At 43.6% G+C, this 21,769-nt stretch overlaps 2 protein-coding genes across 5 annotated transcripts in view; both read left to right on the forward strand.

Moving 5' to 3' along the window:
• The window catches only part of c6h8orf34 (chromosome 6 C8orf34 homolog), a 246,429-nt gene extending 240,738 nt beyond the window's left edge, over positions 1 to 5,691 (forward strand). Inside the window, exon 16 of the mRNA XM_029755795.1 lies at positions 5,337 to 5,691. Coding sequence (XP_029611655.1) covers positions 5,337 to 5,391 — 55 coding nt within the window. The 3' untranslated portion in view covers positions 5,392 to 5,691. The remainder of the gene's footprint in view (positions 1 to 5,336) is intronic.
• Positions 5,692 to 7,352: 1,661 nt separating this feature from the next.
• The window catches only part of sulf1 (sulfatase 1), a 121,542-nt gene continuing 107,125 nt past the window's right edge, over positions 7,353 to 21,769 (forward strand). For 2 of the 4 annotated variants that reach the window (XM_029755791.1, XM_029755793.1), the window contains exons 1-3: positions 7,353 to 7,565; positions 7,683 to 7,788; positions 10,511 to 10,611. Coding sequence is in view for 1 of the 4 variants with exons in the window: in XM_029755790.1 (XP_029611650.1) it covers positions 15,952 to 15,968 (17 nt within the window). In the remaining 3 variants the exon portion in view is untranslated. Of the gene's footprint in view, positions 7,566 to 7,682; positions 7,789 to 10,510; positions 10,612 to 15,893; positions 15,969 to 21,769 lie in introns of those variants that run through there. The other 2 variants (XM_029755790.1, XM_029755794.1) reach the window with 2 other exon arrangements.

The following is a 21,769-nucleotide window of genomic DNA, read 5'->3' on the forward strand; positions in this document are numbered from 1 at the left end:
CAAGATCCCACACTCAGAGAGGTTGTGGCCCAAGCCTGTTTTGATTCTTGGATTAATCGAGTAGTTTTTGAAAGAATTTTGCCAGTTTGCGTCACACTGTTTATCTTTGTTTATGTTGGCTAAGCATCCAATTCCCAATGTCATGTTTATTTTCTCAGCCTTGTATTGTCACCGGAACTGCTTATCCATGCTGCATCAAAATCCACCTCAGAAAGATTCCATTCAGCCTTCCTGAAGTACTGTATGTACTGTCTAGGGATGATGCATGAACATAAACTCAATAGCATTTCCCTGCTAATCTTCACAAATTATTTCTGAATCGGCCAGTAAATCCCTATATTCCCAGGGTGGTATTCCAAGGCTGTGTCCAAAATGGAACCCTGTTCTCTATATAGTGCACTACATTTAACCAAAGCCCATAGAACTCTGGTCAAAAGTAGTGGACTATGTAAAGCAGGGCTGGCCAACCCTCTTCCCGGAGATCTACTGTAGGTTTTCAGTCCAACCCTGATTTAGCAGTTCTGATTCAGCTAGTTAAGGTCTTGTTGAGCAGCTAATTAGTAGAAGAAGGTGTGTTAAATTAGGATTGGACTGAAAACCCACAGGACGGTAGATCTCCAGGAAGAGGGTTGGGCAGCCCTGATGTAAAGAGTAGGGTGCCATATACTATATTCCCTGTGGTGCATTACTTTTGACTAGGGCCCATACTCCGGTCAAAAGTAGTGCACAATGTAGGACATAGGGTGCCGTTTGGGACGCAGGCCAGATGAGTTCTCACGGCAGAGTTAGCTGTAGGCTAGAACTGCAATCACAGGATGATGTCATGGCGTGTAAAACAACGTGGCTCTCTGTCTGCTCTAACGATGCGGTCTGGGACGGTAATATCTGCTGCAGCATCGCCTTGGCGATAGGGACCTTGATTAATGACCTGGAGGACACACCAGAGGCAAATGGTGATGGTATGCTGATGCTCTCGCTCTCGCTCTCTATTCAATTCAAAGGGCTTTATTCGCATGGGAAACATGTTTACATTGCCAAAGCAAGTGAAATAGATAATAAACAAAAGTTTTAAAAAACTATATAAAATGAACAGTAAACATTACACTCACAAAAGTTCCAAAGGAGTAGAGGCGTTTCAAATGTCATATTATGGCTATATGCATGGTGCAAATAGTTAAAGTACAAAAGGCAAAATAAATAAACATATGTTGTATTTATAATGGTGTTTGTTCTTCACTGGTTGCCCTTGTGGCAACAGGTCACAAATCTTGCTGCTGGGATGGCACACTGTGGTATTTCACCCAATAGATATGGGAGTTTATCAACATTGTATTTGTTTTCAAATTCTTTGTGTGTCTGTGTAATCTAAGGGAAACAGGTCTGCCTATGGTGGCCTTTCTCAATAGCAGTAGCTTACTGAGTCTACACATAGTCAAAGCTTTCCTTGATTCTGGGTCAGTCACAGTGTATTCTCTGTTCAGGGCCAAATAGCATTCCAGTTTGCTCAGTTTTTTCTGTTAATTACTTGACACATTGGAAATAATTATCTTTTTGTTGTCTCATGATTTGGTTGGGTCTAATTGTGTTGCTGTCCTGGGGTCTGTTTGTGAACAGAGCCCCCGCACCAGCTTGCTTAAGAGACTTTTCTCCAGGTTCATCTCTCAGTAGGTGATGGCTTTGTTATGGAAGGTTTGGGAATCACTTCCTTTTAGGTGTTTGTAGAATTTAACATCTCTGCATGCATTATTTGGTGTTTTACGTTGTACAGGGAGGATATTTTTGCAGAATTCTGCATGCAGAGTCTCAATTTGGTGTTTGTCTAATTTTGTTAATTATTGTCTCTCTCTGTCTCTCTGTCTCTCTGTCTCTCTGTCTCTCTGTCTCTCTGTCTCTGTGCATAGCTTTGAGAGAGTGCAATAGTGAGCTGAGTGGAGCGGATAGCGGCTGTGAGTGCTCTGTCAAAGCACAGTACAGTTACACCACAGGGGGCTGGTGAGGGGAAGACTGCTCATAGTAATGTCTAGAATGAAACCATATCAAACACATGGTTTCCATATGTTTGATTACATTCATTCCAGTCTGTCCTCTGATTTCAAAGTGCCACCACTGCTGTACACAGAGCAGAGACAGATTTCTGAGATATCATTAAAAAAAACGATTGCGTCCTAAATGGCTCCCTATTCACTACATAACGCACTTATTATGGCCAGGGCCCATAGGGTTGCAGCCTGACTGCCTGGAGACGAATGGTGTATAAATCCATGGCTGTGAAGGACCATTTGTCTGCCTTATGGGCTCTGTGTGGATGAGTGGCCAGAGCTCTGACACACACAGCTAGCGAGGCCCCCATGATTCCATACATAACAACTACAGAGCCACCAGGGGAGAGTGAAGGAGTACAGGGAGACTCTCTCTCTCTTGTGCGGGATGATGGGAGGCAAATTTAACCAACGGAGAAGAGAAATCACAAAGTGGTCATTGTGACTGATGGTATATGATTATATAAACGGGAAGGTATGGTTGTGCTTTTCAAGTCAGCTATGATAATGCGTTCCGTGTGGTTAAAAGGCCTGTTCTGTACGCTCAACGTAATTGTTCCTCTGCTTTCGATATCAGAGGTATTCTTCTCATATTCTTTTCTATATGATCGTTCGCCAATCACTTGTTGGGCTTGACGTGTACTCACTGTACTGTATGACGTAAGCTACATACAGAGATCTGATTCAGATTGATATATCAGTATATGGAATCTGTGACCTGAGGAGATACAGAAAGAGGAGGAGCTCTCTGTATCCCATATCCCAAGTGGCCCCCTCTTCCCTACATAGTGCGCTACTTTTGACCAGGGCCCATATGACTCTGGTCAAAAGTAGTGCACTATATAAGGGATAGGGTGCCATTTGGAACTGAACCAAGGAGATTGCATGGGTACCGGGAGATATTGATGTTTTTGTCAGAGATGGAAACCAGGCCTCGGATCTCTCTGGGTTCTAGAAGTCCCTCTGGCTCTTGTTCTCTAATGTTCCGAGCGGCGGAACAACACGCTGATTAGGACTGCCACCACAAGAGCTCTGGAGGATCCTTTGAGAATTAAGACACATGGAACGTTCAGAAGTTCCATCGCTGCATTCTGGGATTGGGACTGGAACCTCCAGGCTTCTGAAGAGCTTTACGAGAGCAGCAAGTGTTTGTCCCAAATTGTACCTTATTCACTTTGTAGTGCACTACTTTTGACCAGGACCGATAGGGCACTGGCCAAAAGTAGTGCACTATATAGGAAATAGGATGCCATTTCAGACAATCCAGAGAGCTGAGAGTGCTGTAAGGAGCTCGGGAGTTTTAACTTGAACTTGTAACAGTTCATCAAAATACAGATCAACAACTGTCTAAATATTCTGTGTTAAATAAACCAAGCAAATTAGGGGTTTGATTCCCCTTGGCTGTTTAAGGGTACATAGAGTGTGGTTTGTGTCCCAAATGGCACCCTATTCCTGACATAGCACACTACTTTTGAACAGGGCCCTGTGCGCCTTGGTCAAAAGTAGTGCACTAAATAGGGAAAAGTGTGCCATTTAGGACGGAGTCAGTGTGTGTCCCAGTGAAATCTCAAGCAGATGCAGGCCATCTTATTGCTCAAAGCTTCAGGGAACGGGCAACGTGAAATCAGGCTTACTGTACTCTCTTACATCTGGAGCCGGAGGTGTCAATCACACAGGTGCAGGCTGTGTCCCAAATTGTACCCTATATAGTGCACTACTTTTGACCAGGCCCCATTGGGATCTGGTCAAAAGTAGTGCACTATGTAGGGCAGGCGTGACAAACTCATTCCATGGAGGACAGTTTTTATTTTTAGCCTTTCAATTAAGACCTAGACAGCCAGGTGAGGGGAGTTCTTTACTAATTACTGACATTACTGACAATCAAGGGAGCAGGGAAAACCTGCAGACACTCGGCCCTCCGTGGAATGAGTTTGATACGCGATGTAGGGAATAGGGTGCCACTTGGGACTTATTCCCTGTGTTCAGTAGTTCATGGCTTTCAGGCTATCTCTCTTTATTACAGACATGTTCGGCTCTGAAGCTGATTCCATTTCAAATGGGGATCAGTTTACAAATCTTTTAAAACGTGAAGCATTGGCCTGTCTGCATCACAAATGGCACCCTATACCCTAACTAGTGCACTGCTTTTGAGCACTGGTTAAAAGTATTGCAAAAAGAAAGAATTTTATAGGGAACAGGTTGCCATTTGGGACGTAAACATTTTCCTGCACTTGTAGTGACCCTTTTCGACTGTAGCTAACATCCGTAACGTGGACGGATGAGGTGGTGCCTCTCCTCTTCTGGGATTTTAAACACGGTGGGCTAGAGTTACCTTACATATTGTACGATTTACAATCTACAACCTTCTGTGTCAGCTTCCTCTATATGAATTATGATTCTGGAAACTGTGTACAGGAAACGAGTCAGTGAAGATCCAAAATGGAGAAGTAAATCCTATCATTACAGTAAAAAATGCTATTTTTCAACATAGTCTGACATGTTTAGATACTTGCTCCAAATGATTGATTTGCAGTCGCCTATGAATTTGTCTTGATTATTATTGATTATTATCTTGAGTAGTTGTATTATTTATGAGAAGTTCTGTATTATTGTTGGAGGCCTCTGAATCTAGTAATACTTTTCCTATTGTTTTTTGAGCCATCTATTCCAGAATATACTCTGTAGACCTGTGGAAAGAACTGTGGAGAAGTTCAGAACAGGTTCTACTTTTAACCATAAACAAGCACTTGTATCAACTTCTACTGTCTTTAGAGAGGTGCTACATTTTGTCTTCACTTCAGTTTCTCCTCAATTCATGCATCTTGGCTGGAGAGCAGCAGTGTTCACTTCCCTTAGAACTATTGAAAAGCATGGAAATGGATTTGTAGACAGGCATCTGGTTTAGTGTTGTAATTCTAACCTCCTGGGGTTATCTCTTTGAAGTAATCTGTGACAAGGACTGTGTCCCAAATGGCATCCTATTCCCTATGTCGGGCACTACTTTTGACTAGAACCCTATGGGCCCTGGTCAAAGTAGTGTACAATATAGGGAATATGATGCCATTTAGGATGCAGGCAAGGAAACACACCATAGCTGGTGGCTTTCACTAGATTACACACTGGCTGGCTGTTGTGGCTAACAGGTAATGCAGTGGTTACCTACTATCATTTGTCAAAGGAACCACTTCTCTGTAATTGTTTTAGTGGTTCTGTGTGTGTGTGTGTGTGTGTGTGTGTGTGTGTGTGTGTGTGTGTGTGTGCGCCCTGTCTCAGCCCCTGCTGTTCCTCTTCCACCAGGTCCTCAGGTTGCAGCTCCCATATGGTTCAGTCATCTACAGGTCATAGTCAGTAGAGTCAGGTAACATACACACACACACACCTATACTCGCATGCACACACACCTGAAAAATACATTAAGAGATGGAATGATAAATAGATGTAATATAAATGTCTCCTTCATACAATACAACTTTATTGTCCGTAGTCACAGCGAACAACGGAAATGTCTTCTGTTCTCTTTATTTTCTCCACCCCCCTCACCAGTGGCGGTCAGTGCCGATTAAGTTGAGGGAGGACGATTCTCTCATTCATATTTGATTCACCCAGTTCAATGTAACAGCGATAGGTTTAGGCTACTACATGATACTCTAATTTTCCCTATACCCATCATGAGGTTGCTAGCCTACGAATGAAAGTTTACAACGTAGGTGCACACAGGTCGAGAGATTTGAGGTGACAGACAGTGACATTCAATACCGCCGTGCACAGTCTTGCCTGCATCTAGCTGGTATAGGGTGTAATCAGTAGTCCAACAGATGCAAACAAGAGTTTCCATTGGACAAATTCAGGGATGTTTATCCCCGTTATTGTTCTGTTTGCTTCCGTTAAGAAACGTTTTGCAACAGAATCGGCGGAATGAATATACCCCTGATCACGTATAAACAGAGTTCACTCTCATAACAGTCACGTTGTATTCCTTCTCTTCCCTTCGCTTGTGGACTTCAATGCACAACAAATCAGCTGTACTGTATGTGACCAGGCAAACAAAAACTTTCCAAGACTAACCTATACAAACAGCCTACATCCCTGTCACCATATTAGCTAAAGTAACATCATAGTCAGCATAGCTAAAGAAGTAAACCCGCTACAATCATGCAGTAACGTTAGCGTACACTCAGTAAGCAGTTACACCAGTGGGACCCAGTGGCAATAAATTGGTAATTGTCACGTCCTGGCCAGTATAAGGGTTAATTAGTATTGTAGTTTGGTCAGGACGTGACAGAGGGTATTTGTTTTATGTGGTTCAGGGTGGTGTGTTTGGTTAAAGGGTGTTTGATTTAGTATTTCCGGGGTTTTGGTTTATAGTCTGTTTATGTATTTCTATGTCTAGTCTGGTGAGTGTGTTTCTATGTTGTGTTGATTGGGGTTGGGACTCTCAGTTGAAGGCAGGTGTTGTCTATCTGCCTTTGATTGAGAGTCCCATATATTAGGGTGTGTTTGTGGTTGTTATTTGTGGGTGATTGTTCTGTGTGTAAGCCATATGCTTTACCAGACTGTTTGTAGTTGTTCGTTCGTTTCGTTTTTGTTATTTTGTATGTTCATTTTTGTAGTTAAATAAAAATCAAGATGAGCATACACGTACCTGCTGCGTATTGGTCTACCTTTTCAGATGACGATTTCGCATTATCGTCAGAAGACGAAGACGACAACCGTGACAGTAATACCAAAAGCTTACCTTGACTTAGAAGTGTTCCAGTGTTGTGTTGGAAAGTCATAGCCAGCTAGCTAACATAGCATCCTTCTGTTTGAGCAGGGTGTTTCAGTAGGCTAAACTATCTAGCTGCATTTGCTAGCTAAGTAAGTGCAACTGGGAAAAAATCACAATCTCTCTCTCTCTCTCTCTTTCTCACCTCCATTTTGGAAGAAATGAATTTGTTCAAAACTGTTATTAAACTATTGTCTTTCTCTCTGTTTGAGTCAAGTACTCACCACATTTTATACACTGCAGTGCTAGCTGGCTGTAGTTTATACTTTCTGTACTAGATTAATTATATGATCCTTTGATTGGGTGGACAACATGTCAGTTCATGCTGCAAGAGCTCTGATAGGCTGGAGGATGTCCTACGGAAGTTGTCATAATTACTGTCTAAGTCTATGGAAGGGGGTGAAAACCATGAGCCTCCTAGATTTTGTATTGAAGGCAATGTACCCAGAGGAGGACGGAAGCTTGCTGTCCTCTGTCTACACCATGGTGCTACCTTACAGAGTGCTGTTGAGGCTACTGTAGACCTTCTTTGCAAAATAGTGTGTTTTAATCAGTTATTTGGTGACGTGATTATGTTTAGTATAGTTTGATCTAAAAAGGATATGTTTTTAATGTTTTACAATTTACATTTTTATGAAATTCAATGAGGAGGATGGTCCCCCCCTTCCTCCTCTGAGGAGCCTCCACTGCCCCCCACACACCATACAGACACACCGTTGAGAGGAGCACAGGATCAAGCTGCAGTGCAACGCCCCTGAATGGTGAGCATGTTGCGGGGTTAATGGCTTTGCTCAAGGGTGCAACGGTAGGAGATTGTTGTTAGGATATGATCCCAGCAGCCCTCCAGTTGCCAGATCAATTTCCCCTCTTTTTTCCAGCGCCCGGCCCAGGATTCAAACAGGCCGCCTTTCGGCAACAGGTCTAACTCCTTAACCGCTGGGCTACCTACCACCCATACTCACAGAAAGTTTACCAACAAGTTTGGTGAGTACATCTAAAACATTTGGAGATGTTTAGATAGATGGCTTCAATGTAAATGTCTGCTGTAGATAATATAGTGAGCAATACATGAAGCGAGTTTGTCTTGAAGTTCATTCGGTAATGAAAATGGCTTAACCAGACAGTGCCAGGTTCCTCTATATGAATTATGATTTACGAAACTGTGTACAGGAAACGAGTCGGTGAAGATCCAAAATGGAGAAGTGAATCCTATCATTGCTCCAAAAAAATCGACATATTCTGACATGTTTAGATACTTGCTCCAAATGATTGATTTGCAGTCACCTATTAATTTGTCTTTGATTAATATCTTGAGTAGTTGTATTATTTGTGAGAAGTTCTGTATTATTGTTGAAGTTCTCGGAATCTAGTAATATTTTCCCTATTGTTTTTGAGCCATCTATTCCAGAATACACTGTGTAGACCTGTGGAAAGAACTGTGGAGAAGTTTAGAACAGGTTCTACTTTTAACCATAAACAAGCACTTGTATCAACTTCTACTGTCTTTAGAGAGGTTCTGAATTTAGTCTTCACTTCAGTTTAAACCTCAAAAGGTTCTACAGCTGCACCATCGAGAGCATCCTGACTGGTTTGGCAAATGCTCGGCCTCCGACTGCAAGGCACTACAGAGGGTAGTGCGTACGGCCCAGTACATCACTGGGGCCAAGCTTCCTGCCATCCAGGACCTCTATACCAGGCAGTGTCAGAGGAAGGCCATAAAAATTGTCAAGACTCCAGCCCCCCTAGTCATAGAATGTTCTCTCTGCTACCGCATGGCAAGCGGTACCGGAGCGCCAAGTCTAGGTCCAAGAGGCTTCTAAACAGCTTCTACCCCCAAGCCGTAAGACTCCTGAACATCGAAACAAATGGCTACACAGACTATTTGCATTGCCCCCCCTCTTTTACGCCACTGCTACTCTCTGTTATTATCTATGCATAGTCGCTTTAACTCTACCTACATGTACATATTACCTCAATTACCTCAACTAACCGGTGCCCCCGCACATTGACTCTGTACCGGTACCCCCTGTATATAGTCTCGCTATTGTTATTTTATTGCTGCTCTTTAATTACTTGTTACTTTTACTTCTTATTCTTATTCTTTAAACTGCATTGTCGGTTAGGGGCTTGTAAGTAAGCCTTTCACTGTAAGCCTTTCACTGTCGTATTCGGCGCATGTGACTAATAACATTTGATTTGAATTCAGCCGCAGGGCTAGATGGATTACCAGGATGCATACTCGGAGCATGCACTGACCAGCTGGGATGTGTCTTGACTGACATTTTCAACATCTCCCTGATCCAGTCTCTATACCTACATGTTTCATGTAGACTACCATAGTCCCTTTGCCCGAAAACGCCAAGATAACCGGTCTAAATGACTATCGACCCGTAACACTGACATGTAGCCATGAAATACTTTGAAAGGCTCGTCATGGCTCACATCCACACCATCCTACCAGACATCCTGGACCCACTCCAATTCGCATACTGCCCTGAAATATCCACATATGATGCAATCTCTATTGCACTCCACAGTGCCCTTTCCTACCTGGACAAAAGGAACACCTATGTGAGAATGGTGTTTATTGACTACAGCTCAGCGTTCAACACCATAGTGCCCTCCAAGCTCCTCAGTAAGCTATGGACAAAGGAGCTGATCGTGGACCATAGGAAACGGAGGGCCGAGCATGCCCCCATTCACATTGACAGGGCTGTAGTGGAGCAGGTCGAGAGCTGCAAGTTCCTTGGTGTCCACATCACTAAGGACCTATCATGGTCCACACACCAACAGAGTCATGAAGACGGCACTACAATGCCTCTTCCCCCTCAGGAGGCTGAAAAGATTTGGCATGGTCCCTCAGATCCGCAAAAAGTGATACAGCTGCACCAACGAGAGCATCCTGACTGGCTGCATCACCACTTGGTATGGCAACTGCTTGGCATCAGACCACCAGGCGCTACTGAGGGAACTGCGTACAGCGCAATACATCACTGGGGTCAAGCTCCCTGCCATCCATGACTTCTATACCAGGCGGTGACAGAGGAAGGCCCTAGAAATTGTCAACTATTTAACTATCTGCATTGAACCTTTTTGCACTCACTTTTGTCTCATCATATAAGCTGATGCTACTGTTTATTATGTCACTTTACCCGTATCTATATGTACATATCTACCTCAATTACCTCGTACCCCTGCACATCGATTATATATTATTACTTTTATTATTACATGTTTTACTTTTGTATTATTTCTCTATTTACTTTCTTTCTGTATAGTTGGGAAGAGCCCGTAAGCAAGTATTTCACTGTTAGTCTACACCTGTTTACAAAGCATGTGACGAATCAAATTTGATAGAGCGAGGTAGCAGCAGTGTTCCCTTCCCTTAGAACTATGGAAATGGGTTTGTAGACGGGCATCTGGTTTAGTGTTGTGATTCTATCCTCCTGGGGTTATCTCTTTGAAGTAATCTGTGACAAGGACTGCGTTCCTAATGGCATCCTATTCTTTATGACAGGCACTGCTTTTGACTAGAACCCTATGGGTCCTGGTCAAAGTAGTCCACTATATAGGGAATAGGGTGCCATTAAGGACACAGACAAGGAAACACAACGCAGCTGGTGGCTTTCACTAGATTACACACAGGTAATGCAGTGGTTACCTACTATCATTTGTTAAAGGACCCACTTCTCTGTTCTTTTTTTAGTGTGTGCGCGTGTGTCCTGTCTCAGCCCCTGCTGCTCCTCTTCCACCAAGTTCTCAGGTTGCAGCTCCCAGATGGTTCAGTCATCTACAGGTCTCAGTCAGGTAACACACATATGCACACACACACCTGAAAAAACAGCTAGAGATGGCAAGATAAATAGCTTTAATGTAAATGTCTCCTTCATACTCACAGAATGTTTACCATAAAGTTTGGTGAGTACATCCAAAACATTTGGAAATGTTCAGATAGATGGCACAATATAAATGTCTGCTGTAGATAATGTATACTGAACAAAAATATAAACATTTACATTTACATTTTAGTCATTTAGCAGACGCTCTTATCCAGAGCGACTTACAGTAGTGAATGCATACATTTCATACAATTTCATACATTTTTTTTTTTTTTTTTTTTTTTTTTTCCTGTGCTGGCCCCCCGTGGGAATCGAACCCACAACCCTGGTGTTGCAAACACCATGCTCTACCAACTGAGCTACAGGGAAGGCCATAAACACAACATGCAATAATTTCAACGATTTTACTGAGTTAAAGTTCATATAAGGAAATCAGTGAATTGAAATAAATAGATTAGGGCCTAATTTATCAGCCATGGGTGGGCCTGGGTTGTGAGGCCGGTTGGACGTAGTGCCAAATTATCCAAAATGATGTTGGAGGTGGCTTATGGTAGAGAATGTAACATTAAAATATCTGGCAACATCTCTGTTGGACATTCCTGCAATCAGTATGCCAATTGCACGCTCCCTCAACTTGAGACATCTGTGGCATTGTGCTGTGTGACAAAACTGCACATTTTAGAGTGGCCTTCTTATTATCCCCAGCACAAGTGTACACACACCTGTGTAATTATCATGCTGTTTAATCTGCTTCTTGATATGCCACACCTGTCAGGTGGATGGATAATCTTGGTAAAGGAGAAATGCTCACTAACAGGGATGTCAAAAAATATCTGAACAAAATTACATAGGAATAAGCTTTTTGTGCGTATGGAAAATTGCTGGGATCTTTTATTTCATCTCATGGAGCACGAGACCAAAACGTTACATGCTGCATTTATATCAAGGTGAGTTAGTCATGAAGTTCATTGGATAATGAAGATGGCCAGACCAGACACATGGCTTAATGTAAAAGTGTCCTGAAGACAAAGAAGTTCTTACTCCCAGTAAGCCTAACATGAAGTTTGAACAGTTTCAATAAGGTTGCATCCCAAACGGCACTCTATAGGACCGGGTCACATGTAGTGTGCTCTACATAGGGAATAGGGAACCATTTGAGACATTAGTCTCAAAATCATTCTTCAGTAGGTTGCTGTAGTGAACTGTCACCTTTATCCCGTAGACGATTTTTCCTCGTTTCCCTTTTTCTCTATGATGTCCCAACTGGCACCCTAATCTCTATATAGTGCACTATTTTGGACCAGGGCCCATAAGGTCAATGATGTCGCTCTTGCTGCTGGTGAGTCTCTGATCCACCTCTACACAGACGACACCATTCTGTATACTTCTGGCCCTTCTTTGGACACTGTGTTAACAACCCTCCAGACGAGCTTCAATGCCATACAACTCTCCTTCCGTGGCCTCCAACTGCTCTTAAATACAAGTAAAACTAAATGCATGCTCTTCAACCGATCGCTGCCCGCACCTGCCTGCCCGTCCAGCATCACTACTCTGGAAGGTTCTTACTTAGAATATGTGGACAACTACAAATACCTAGGTGTCTGGTTAGACTGTAAGCTCTTCTTCCAGACTCACATCAAACATCTCCAATCCAAAGTTAAATCTAGAATTGGCTTCCTATTTCGCAACAAAGCATCCTTCACTCATGCTGCCAAACATACCCTTGTAAAACTGACCATCCTACCGATCCTCGACTTTGGCGATGTCATTTACAAAATAGCCTCCAATACCCTACTCAATAAACTGGATGCAGTCTATCACAGTGCCATCTGTTTTGGCACCAAAGCCCCATATACTACCCACCACTGCGACCTGTATGCTCTCGTTGGCTGGCCCTCGCTTCATACTCGTCGCCAAACCCACTGGCTCCAGGTCATCTACAAGACCCTGCTCGGTAAAGTCCCCCCTTATCTCAGCTCACTGGTCACCATAGCAGCACCCACCTGCTCCAGCAGGTATATCTCTCTGGTCACCCCCAAAGCAAATTCCTCCTTTGGCCATCTCTCCTTCCAGTTCTCTGCTGCCAATGATTGGAACGAACTGCAAAAATCTCTGAAGCTGGAGACTCATATCTCCCTCACTAGCTTTAAGCACCAGCTGTCAGAGCAGCTCACAGATCACTGCACCTGTACATAGCCCATCTATAATTTAGCCCAGACAACTACCTCTTCCCCTACTGTATTTATTTATTTATTTTGCTCCTTTGCACCCCATTATTTATATTTCTACTTTGCACTTTCTTCCACTACAAATCTACCATTCCAGTGTTTTACTTGCTTTATTGTATTTACTTTGCCACCATGGCCTTTTTTGCCTTTACCTCCTTTATCTCACCTCATTTGCTCACATTGTATATAGACTTATTTTTCTACTGTATTATTGACTGTATGTTTGTTTTATCCATGTGTAACTCTGTGTTGTTGTATGTGTCGAACTGCTTTGCTTTATCTTGGCCGTGGTCGCAATTGTAAATGAGAACTTGTTCTCAACTTGCCTACCTGGTTAAATAAAGGTGAAATAAAAAATTAATTAAAAAAAGGTTCCTACATTCAGGTTACCCAAGGCTGTCTACCTACAGTGGCATGCAAAAGTATTCACCCCCCTTGGCATTTTTCCTATTTTGTTGCCTTACAACCTGGAATTAAAATGTACTTTTGGTAGGGTTTGTATCACTTGATTTACACATGCCTACCACTTTGAAGATGCAAAATATGTTTTACTGTGGAACAAACAAGAAATAAGACAAAGAAACACAACTTGAGCGTGCATAAATTTTCAACCCCCCCCCCCCAAAAAAAAAGTAAATACTTTGTAGAGACACCTTTTACAGCAATTACAGCTGCAAGTCTCTTGGGGTATGTCTCTATACGCTCGGTACATCTAGCCACTAGGATTTTTGCCCATTCTTCAAGGCAAAACTGCTCCAGCCATTTCAATTAGGATGGGTTCCGCTGCTGTACAGCAATCTTTAAGTCATTCCACAGATTCTCAATTGGAATGAGGTCTGGGCTTTGACTAGGCCATTCCAAGACAGTTAAATGTTTCCCCTTAAACCACCTGAGTGTTGCTTTAGCAGTATGCTTAGGGTCATTGTCCTGCTGGAAGGTGAACCTCCGTCCCAGTCTCAAATCTCTGGAGGACTGAAACAGGTTTCCCTCAAGAATTTCCCTGTATTTAGCGCCATCCATCATTCCTTCAATTCTGACCAGTTTCCCAGTCCCTGCAGATGAAAAACATCACCACAGCATGTTGCTGCCACTTCCATGCTTCACTGTGGGGATGAAGTTCTCGGGGTAATGAGAGGTGTTGGGTTTGCGCCAGATATAGCGTTTTCCTTGATGGCCAAAAAGCTACATTTTAGTCTCATCTGACCAGAGTATCTTCTTCCATATGTTTGGGGAGTCTCCCACATGCCTTTTGGCGAACACCAAACCTGTTTGCTTATTTTGTTCTTTAAGCGATGGCTTTTTTTCTGGCCACTCTTCTGTAAAGCCCAGCTCTGTGGAGTGTACAGCTTAAAGTGGTCCTATGGACAGATACTCCAATCTCTGCTGTGGAGCTTTGCAGCTCCTTCAGGGTAATCTTTGGTCTCTTTGTTGCCTCAATGATTAATGCCCTCCTTGCCTGGTCTGTGAGTGTTGGTGGGCGGCCCTCTCTTGGCAGGTTTGTTGTGGTGCCATATTCTTTCATTTTTTTAAATAATGGATTTAATGGTGCTCTGTAGGATGTTCAAAGTCTCTATTTTTTTATAACCCAACCCTGATCTGTACATCGCCACAACTTTGTCCCTGACCTGTTTGGAGAGCTCCTTTGTCATCATGGTGACGCTTACTTGGTGGTGCCCCTTGCTTAGTGGTGTTGCAGACTCTGGGGCCTTTCAGAACAGGTGTATATATACTGAGATCATGTGACATATCATGTGACACTTAGATTGCGTGCAGGTGGACTTTATTTAACTAAGTATGTGATTTCTGAAGGTAATTGGTTTCACCAGATCTTATTTAGGGTCTTCATAGCAAAGGGATTGAATACATATGCACGCACCACTTTTCAGTTTTAAATGTTTGGAAAGATTACATTTTTTTCATTTCACTTCACAAATTTGGACTATTTTGTGTATGTCCATTAAATGAAATCCAAATAAAATGTAATTTAATTACAGGTTGTAATGCAACAAAATAGGAAAGGCACTGTATGTGAAGTAAACACCGTATTAATATCCCCTCCAACCCGACCACCAGCCACCGCACTCACAGCTTCCCCTTCCCAACAGAACTAGTTGAGAGCATTCATTCCACCAAGTGTAGGAGTTACACAACTTTACAGAGTCAGGTCTGTCCACACCAAACGGACGGCCATGTAAGTTGTCAGAGCTGGGGGAAGAAATGACAGCATGCTCCTGAAGGTTTGATCCTTAGCCAGATAAGGAGCTGTTTGGTTGGATAGGGTTACACCTAACTCCTCCACCCACTCCTGGTGTGCAGGTCTCAGCGCTGAGAGAGAGCGGAGAGGGGAAAGGAGGAGGACAGCTTATGTTTGCTCTCTCCAATATAACTGATACTCTGTTCAAGCTCTCTCCACTCCCCTCTCTCTCTCTCCCTCCCTCCCTCCCTCCCTCTTTCTCTCCCATCTCTGACTTATTGCACTGTAAAACGTCTAGTAATTTCCATGCTCCCATATCGGTTGACTTCTCAACAACGGTGTGTTATTGTAGTCGGTGTTACAGCTGGTGTCTGGGTGTGTTATTGTAGTCGGTGTTACAGCTGGAAAGCTTTTCCAGACCAGAAGAGTGTAAATGGGGCAGACCTGGGTTCAAAGGCTATTCGTAACTTTTCCAATACTTTTGCTGTTTGCTTTAGCCTGCCTGGAGTGCCAGATGGGCGGGGTTTGCAGTTTTGCGACTATTCTATTGGTTCTAATTTCTCTTGGTAAGCTCTATCAAGCCCAGCTAAAGTATTTGAAATGATTTCAAATTGTGTTTGAACCCAGGTGTGGAATGGGGCGGCTGACCCACAATTTCACATTCCGGCTTTAAGACTTTTTTAATATTAGCCTTCTGATCTGCTACTTTCCTACTGCTGAAATGCTGAACTATACCCTATTTCTCTTCACCTATCTCCCTCTTTCTTTTTCTCTCTATCTCTTTCAATTTCTCTTTCTCATTTACTCTCTCTTTCTCGCTCTCAACAGATGTATTTGATGATAAGAGCATTCGTGATGAAGCCGTCGGATTTGTGTTATAAAAGAGATGCAGAGAGGGCGAAGGTAAATGAATGGGACATGATGATGAATGGTAGTATTTCAACTTCAGCAGGATAATAACTGTTTTGTCACTTTCTCTCCTCTCTAAGTGATTACACATGCAGGACATGTAAAACTCCAGTTCCTCTCTCCCTTTTGCCTGCTTCTAAATGATTCTAACACAAGACACCATAAAACACAGGAAGAACACACACACACACAAACACACACAACCCACTGATGGGAAAGACGGAGACCTGTTGTTGAATCATCTATTCATTGAAGTATTCACATTTGTCTACAAAGTTCTTTATTGATGTCTCAAACAATTATGGAATATGTCCAACGTTGGAAAATAGTATTGTGCGTCAGGCCTGCGTCTCAAATGAAACCCTATTCCCTACATAGTGCACTATTTTTGACCAGAGCTCCATGGCCCCTGGCCAAAAGTAGGGTACTATATAGGGAATAGGGTGCCATATGGGACATAACCCATGTTTATAAGAAGGTGTAGATGTGTAATGCTTGTCAGCATGTTGTTTTATACCAACCCCCATCCTCAAAGGATTTTAATCATTTTAATTAAACCAATTTTCATCTAAAAGTATTTTACTCTCCTGGCCCTGGGATGGGAACTGAAGGCAGATGAAGGTAGAGAGAGGTATTCTGGCCCCCTGTGTGTGAGAGAATAAACCTGGCCTGTGTGTGTGTGTGTGTGTGTGTGTGTGTGTGTGTGTGTGTGTGTGTGTGTGTGTGTGTGTGTGTGTGTGTGTGTGTGTGTGTGTGTGTGTGTGTACCTGGCTGTTTGTGTTCTGCTGTGTGGGGTGTGTGTGAGTAGACCTGGCCCTAGTGTGTGTGTGTGTACCTGGCTCTTTGAAGTCTCTCCTGGTAATTTTTCAGGTTGACAGATCAGAGCGACGGGGCTGGACTCAGAAGGAAGCTGCCCCGCTCAGCCAATGCACAGGGTAAATGGTAATTACAGCAGCGGTGGCTGGAACGCTTGACAAGGAAACACGTCTATTGGAGAGAACATTTCATGCTTTTGTTTGTCCTTCATGGCCTTAAAACGTGACCGTATGGACTTGCGGCCAGAGTCTCTTTTTGTTTATCATTCATTGCGTCAATCGAGTGTTGGTGCTCCTTGTCAAATACAGGATAAACAGTTGTACCGAAGTCTTGATCAATTTACTTGACATACAGTGCATATAGAAATCATCCCATCTGTTTAGTGGCTGGGGGCTGCTGCTTTGTCAAATACTATATCAGAACCTCCTGCTTTTGTGTTCTAAGCCTCTTGATCCAGGAAATATAACTTTTCCATGCGAGAAAGTTAAAGGCAGACATTAATCCTTCAGTCTATACCAGGGGGGTCAAACTAATTTTTCCCCGGGGGCCGCATTCGGTCTTCAACGAGGTCCGGGGGACTGCACTGAAAATGTTATATTTCCTCACCATCAAAATGCACAAAGAAAATTATATTTATATCCTTCCTGACTTTCTAGCTTTCATTTCCGTGATTATTAGCGAGCTGAACAAAGTCAAACGGTATGAATGTAGGTCCATTATCAATTCTGCATAGTTTCAATTTGGTTTTAGTCATTTTAGAGCATAATGAGTTTGTTCCCCCAAACATAAAAAAAAAAATATTTGTATAAATCAATCAAATTCTACCACTTGCCGTATGTTTGACATCCCTGGTCTATACGCTAAGATGTTAAAAACCAAGGGAAGGAAGAGATATGCAGTCGTGCTAGACCTCTCCTGAAGGAATGCAGCATGTGGGAAAAGCCAAGGGTTATGCCCCAAATGGCGCCCTATTCCTTATTGGACCTGTTCAAAAGTAGTGCACTATATAGGGAATAGGGTGTCGTTTGGGACGTACAGAAGGAGATTCCTGGGCCTCTGAGGTTCCTCTCCAGGCACGTGAATTGGTTCCATTTGTTCCCCTGAGAACTATGGCTATTGAGGGATGAGCCATGGTCCATTTAGCTAAGTGAGCCGCAACCCTCCATCAAGAACCATCTATTTCTCTTCGCATCCCTCTCCCCACTTTCTTTATACCGCCAAGCTCATCACATCACAGATATCTGTCTTCTTTTTCACTCTTTCTCTCTTGCTTGCTCGCTCTCTCATCAAACACACATTGCCCACCACCAAGGTAACCCCTCCAGGACGTTTCAACAACAAGCTGAGAGCGTTCCATCACAACTGATGTTTCTGATGCTCCTCCAAGTCTGGTTCTCGTTGGGAGGAGAGCCTCGGGTCAGATGTTAGAGAGAGGGCTTACAGCGAGGGGAGGTGATAAACTATCAATACCACATTACCCTCTGCTCCCCCCCACCCTGAGAACTCTGACACAGAAGGCACACAGGCAGTGACGCAGACGCACACGCAGACACACACACACACACACACACACACACACACCCTGTAACCCCTTGAACACTAAACGGGATACTCAGCTCCCACCACAGTTTAACCTTCCTGTGAAGACAGAACAACGATACTTTTTTCTCAAATTCGAAATGATTTAAGCAAAGAATATTGGAGCAGTGTTCCAAATGGCACCCTTTTCCTTATATAGTACGCTACATTTCAACAGAGTCCTTTCTCTGGATCCTTGGTCAAAAGTTGTACACTATATAGGGAATAGTGGGCCATTTGGGACTTAATCTGGTATTTCGTTTCTGGGTTATCTTGTTCATCTGTACAACCAGCCAGGTCGCTCAAGATCCACTTCAAATCCAACGTCTGTCCTCGTACCCTGGATGTCGGCAGGTGCCTTCAAAAACGGCCACTAGAGGGAACATTGAGTGCTATTACCATCAAGTAGGCTTGGATTTTGCTAGGGCGATGTGAACGGGGGTGGCGAGCTCCAGCTTCGTGGGTTTGCGTTTATAAAATCAGTTATGGGAACTCAATATTTGTTTTGTGTTTTATCCCTATCCCTAACCAATACCCTCAAGTTGTGGTCCCGTGGGGCTCAGTTGGTAGCGCATGGCCTTTTCAACGATAAGGTTGTGGGTTCGATTCTCAGTATGAAAATGTATGGACTCTACTGTAAGTCGCTCTGGATAAGAGTGTCTACTAAATTACTAAAATGTAAATGTAAGTTAACCCAGGATGTCCAAAACACCTAGACATTTGTTTGGAGCAACTTAGAAATGTGAAACGTCGGAATCTGAAGTTAAATTGGACAAACGTTCTTCAAGGAAAACAATGTCGACCTTTCGATGTGGGTCCCCGCCGCTCACGAGGACTGGGTGCTCTTGTCCTCCGTGGCAGACTTGAATAAGACATTTAAGCATGCTAAACCTCACAAAGCTGCCGGCCCTGAAGTGTGTGCAGACCAGCTGGCTGGAGTGTTTACGGACATATTCAATTTCTCCTTATCCCAGTCTGTTGTCCCCACTTGCTTCAAGATGTCCACCATTGTTCCTGTACCCAAGAAAGTGAAGGTAACTAAACTAAATTACTATCGCCCCGTAACACTCACTTATGTCATCATGAAGTGCTTCGAGAGGCTAGTTAAGGATCTTATCACCTCCACCCTACCTGACACCCTAGACCAACTACAATTGGCATACCGCTTCAACAGATCCACGGACGACACAATCGCCATTCCACTTCACACTGCCCTATCCCTCCTGGGCAAGAGAAATGCCTATGTAAGAATGCTGTTTATGGACTACGGCTCAGCCTTCAACACGATAGTGCCCTCCAAGCTCATCATTAAGCTAGGTACCCTGGGACTGAAACTCTCCCTGTGCAACTGGGTCCTTGAATCCCTGACGGGCTGACCCCAAGTGTTGAAGGTAGTTAACAACCCCTCCGCCACACTGATCCTCAACACAGGGGCCCCATGGGGGAGCGTGCTCAACTGCCTACTTTACTTCCTGTTCACCCATGACTGCATGGCCACGCACGTCTACAACTCAATCATCAAGGTTTCTGACAACACAACAGTGGTAGGCCTGATTACCAACAACGACGAGACCTCCTCCCTGTAGGCTGTGAGATCCCTGGCGGAGTGGTGCCAAGAAAATAACCTCTCCCTCAAAACAGAAGGGCTGATCGTGGACTACAGAAGACCGCAGAGGGAGCGCGACTGTGCACAACCGCAGGGCTCTCCAGTGGGTGGTGCGGTCAGCCCAACGCATCATCGGGGGTACGCTGCCTGCCCTCCAGGACATCTTCAGCACCCGGTGTCACAGGAAGGCCAAGATCATTGTTCTATGTCCAGGCCATCAGACTGTTAAATAGTTACCACTAGCTGGACTCTGCCTAGTACCCTGCTCTGAACCTTAGTCACTGTTTTAGCCGGCTACCACTCGGTACTCCACCCTGCCCCTTAGAGACTGTTGTCCTATGTACATAATCATTGAGTACTGGTCACTTTAATGTTTACTTACTGTTTCACCCACTATATATGTATATACTGTATTCTAGTCATGGGTGATCCTATATAACTACTGCTGTACACACCTTTTTTATTCATATACTGTCTATACCATTATTTAGTTATTTACATGTATTTATTTATATATAGTGTATATTCCGGACTCTGACATTGCTCATTCTGATATTTCTTCATTTCTTTCTTTTTACTTTTTGGACAATGTGTGTATTGTTTTGTATTGCTAGCTGTTACTGCCCCTGTTGGAGCTAGAAATACAAGCATTTCGCTACACCTTTGATAACATATGCAAATCTGTGTACGTGACTAATACACTTTGATTCTTAATTTGATCCTCTTAAGTGTGTGTGTGTGTGTGTGTGTGTGTGTGTGTCTCTGGGGAGTGTAGTGTACTGGGGACCAGACCAGACCACTGTGGCCTACAAACACATTCTCTCTATATTTCACTACAGGAGCACAACAAGGTCTGCAACCGCTTTACCACTTAGTTACTTAACGCCTCAGATTGAACGTTTATTGTTCAAACAGTTTAACGTTCAGATCGAGCATGAATGTTGGTTCCTTTGTCAAAGTTAGTAATACTATAGCTGTTGCAGTAATGAGCTTGACAACTGATACGTGATTCACTTTTACGGATGAATTAGTTGATACCTGTCTTGATGAAGGTGATTTGAAGGACCGTAAGTTGAGGTAATTGTCTTTCTGATGATTACTGTGTCTTGTGGTCTCAGGTGGTTGATAGCTGTGTGTGGGTTTGTGTGTCTGTGCGTGCGTGTGTGGTTTGTTTTGAATGGGTAGTTGGGCCTATCTCCGGGATCATCAGTGAGCCCCAGTGAAAACAAAGACCCTGTCATCAGCTACTTTGCAACAGTGTGGAATGATGGGACTACACTCTCTCTCTCTCACACACACACACACACACACACACACACACACACACACGGGAATCCATAGCCCAGACGCCATGCATCTTCATCTGACAATCCCTCCCCTTCAAACCACAGTGGAAAAGTGGGGGGGGGGGGGGGGGGGGGCTCTGAGGAGGAGGTCTGAGGAGATGGCAGGTTTATCTCAGGCACACTGTAAACGCATCACTCACGTCTTTTGCTGAGAGGCGGACACTGACATATACAGTATCCACCCCCTTGTAGGACCGTGTCTGTAAGACGGTAAGTACCCTGGCTGTAGGGTGTGAGGTCACTAAGTGTTCCCTGTAGCATTATAAACACTACAGGGGGATGTTTGCCTTGTATCCTATATGCTGTAAATCTCAGTCAGAATAACAGGTCAAGACGTAACTCTAAACTACTGTAAATCCTGAGTGGTTGCAACAAATCATCCTTGAATAGTTAGCAGTATTTACTTTTAGTTGTCGTGTGTCTTCGCTTTATAAAACCTTGTTCACTGG

This window comes from Salmo trutta, chromosome 6 (genome assembly GCF_901001165.1).
Source record: "Salmo trutta chromosome 6, fSalTru1.1, whole genome shotgun sequence".
NCBI classification, from domain to species: Eukaryota; Metazoa; Chordata; class Actinopteri; order Salmoniformes; family Salmonidae; genus Salmo; species Salmo trutta.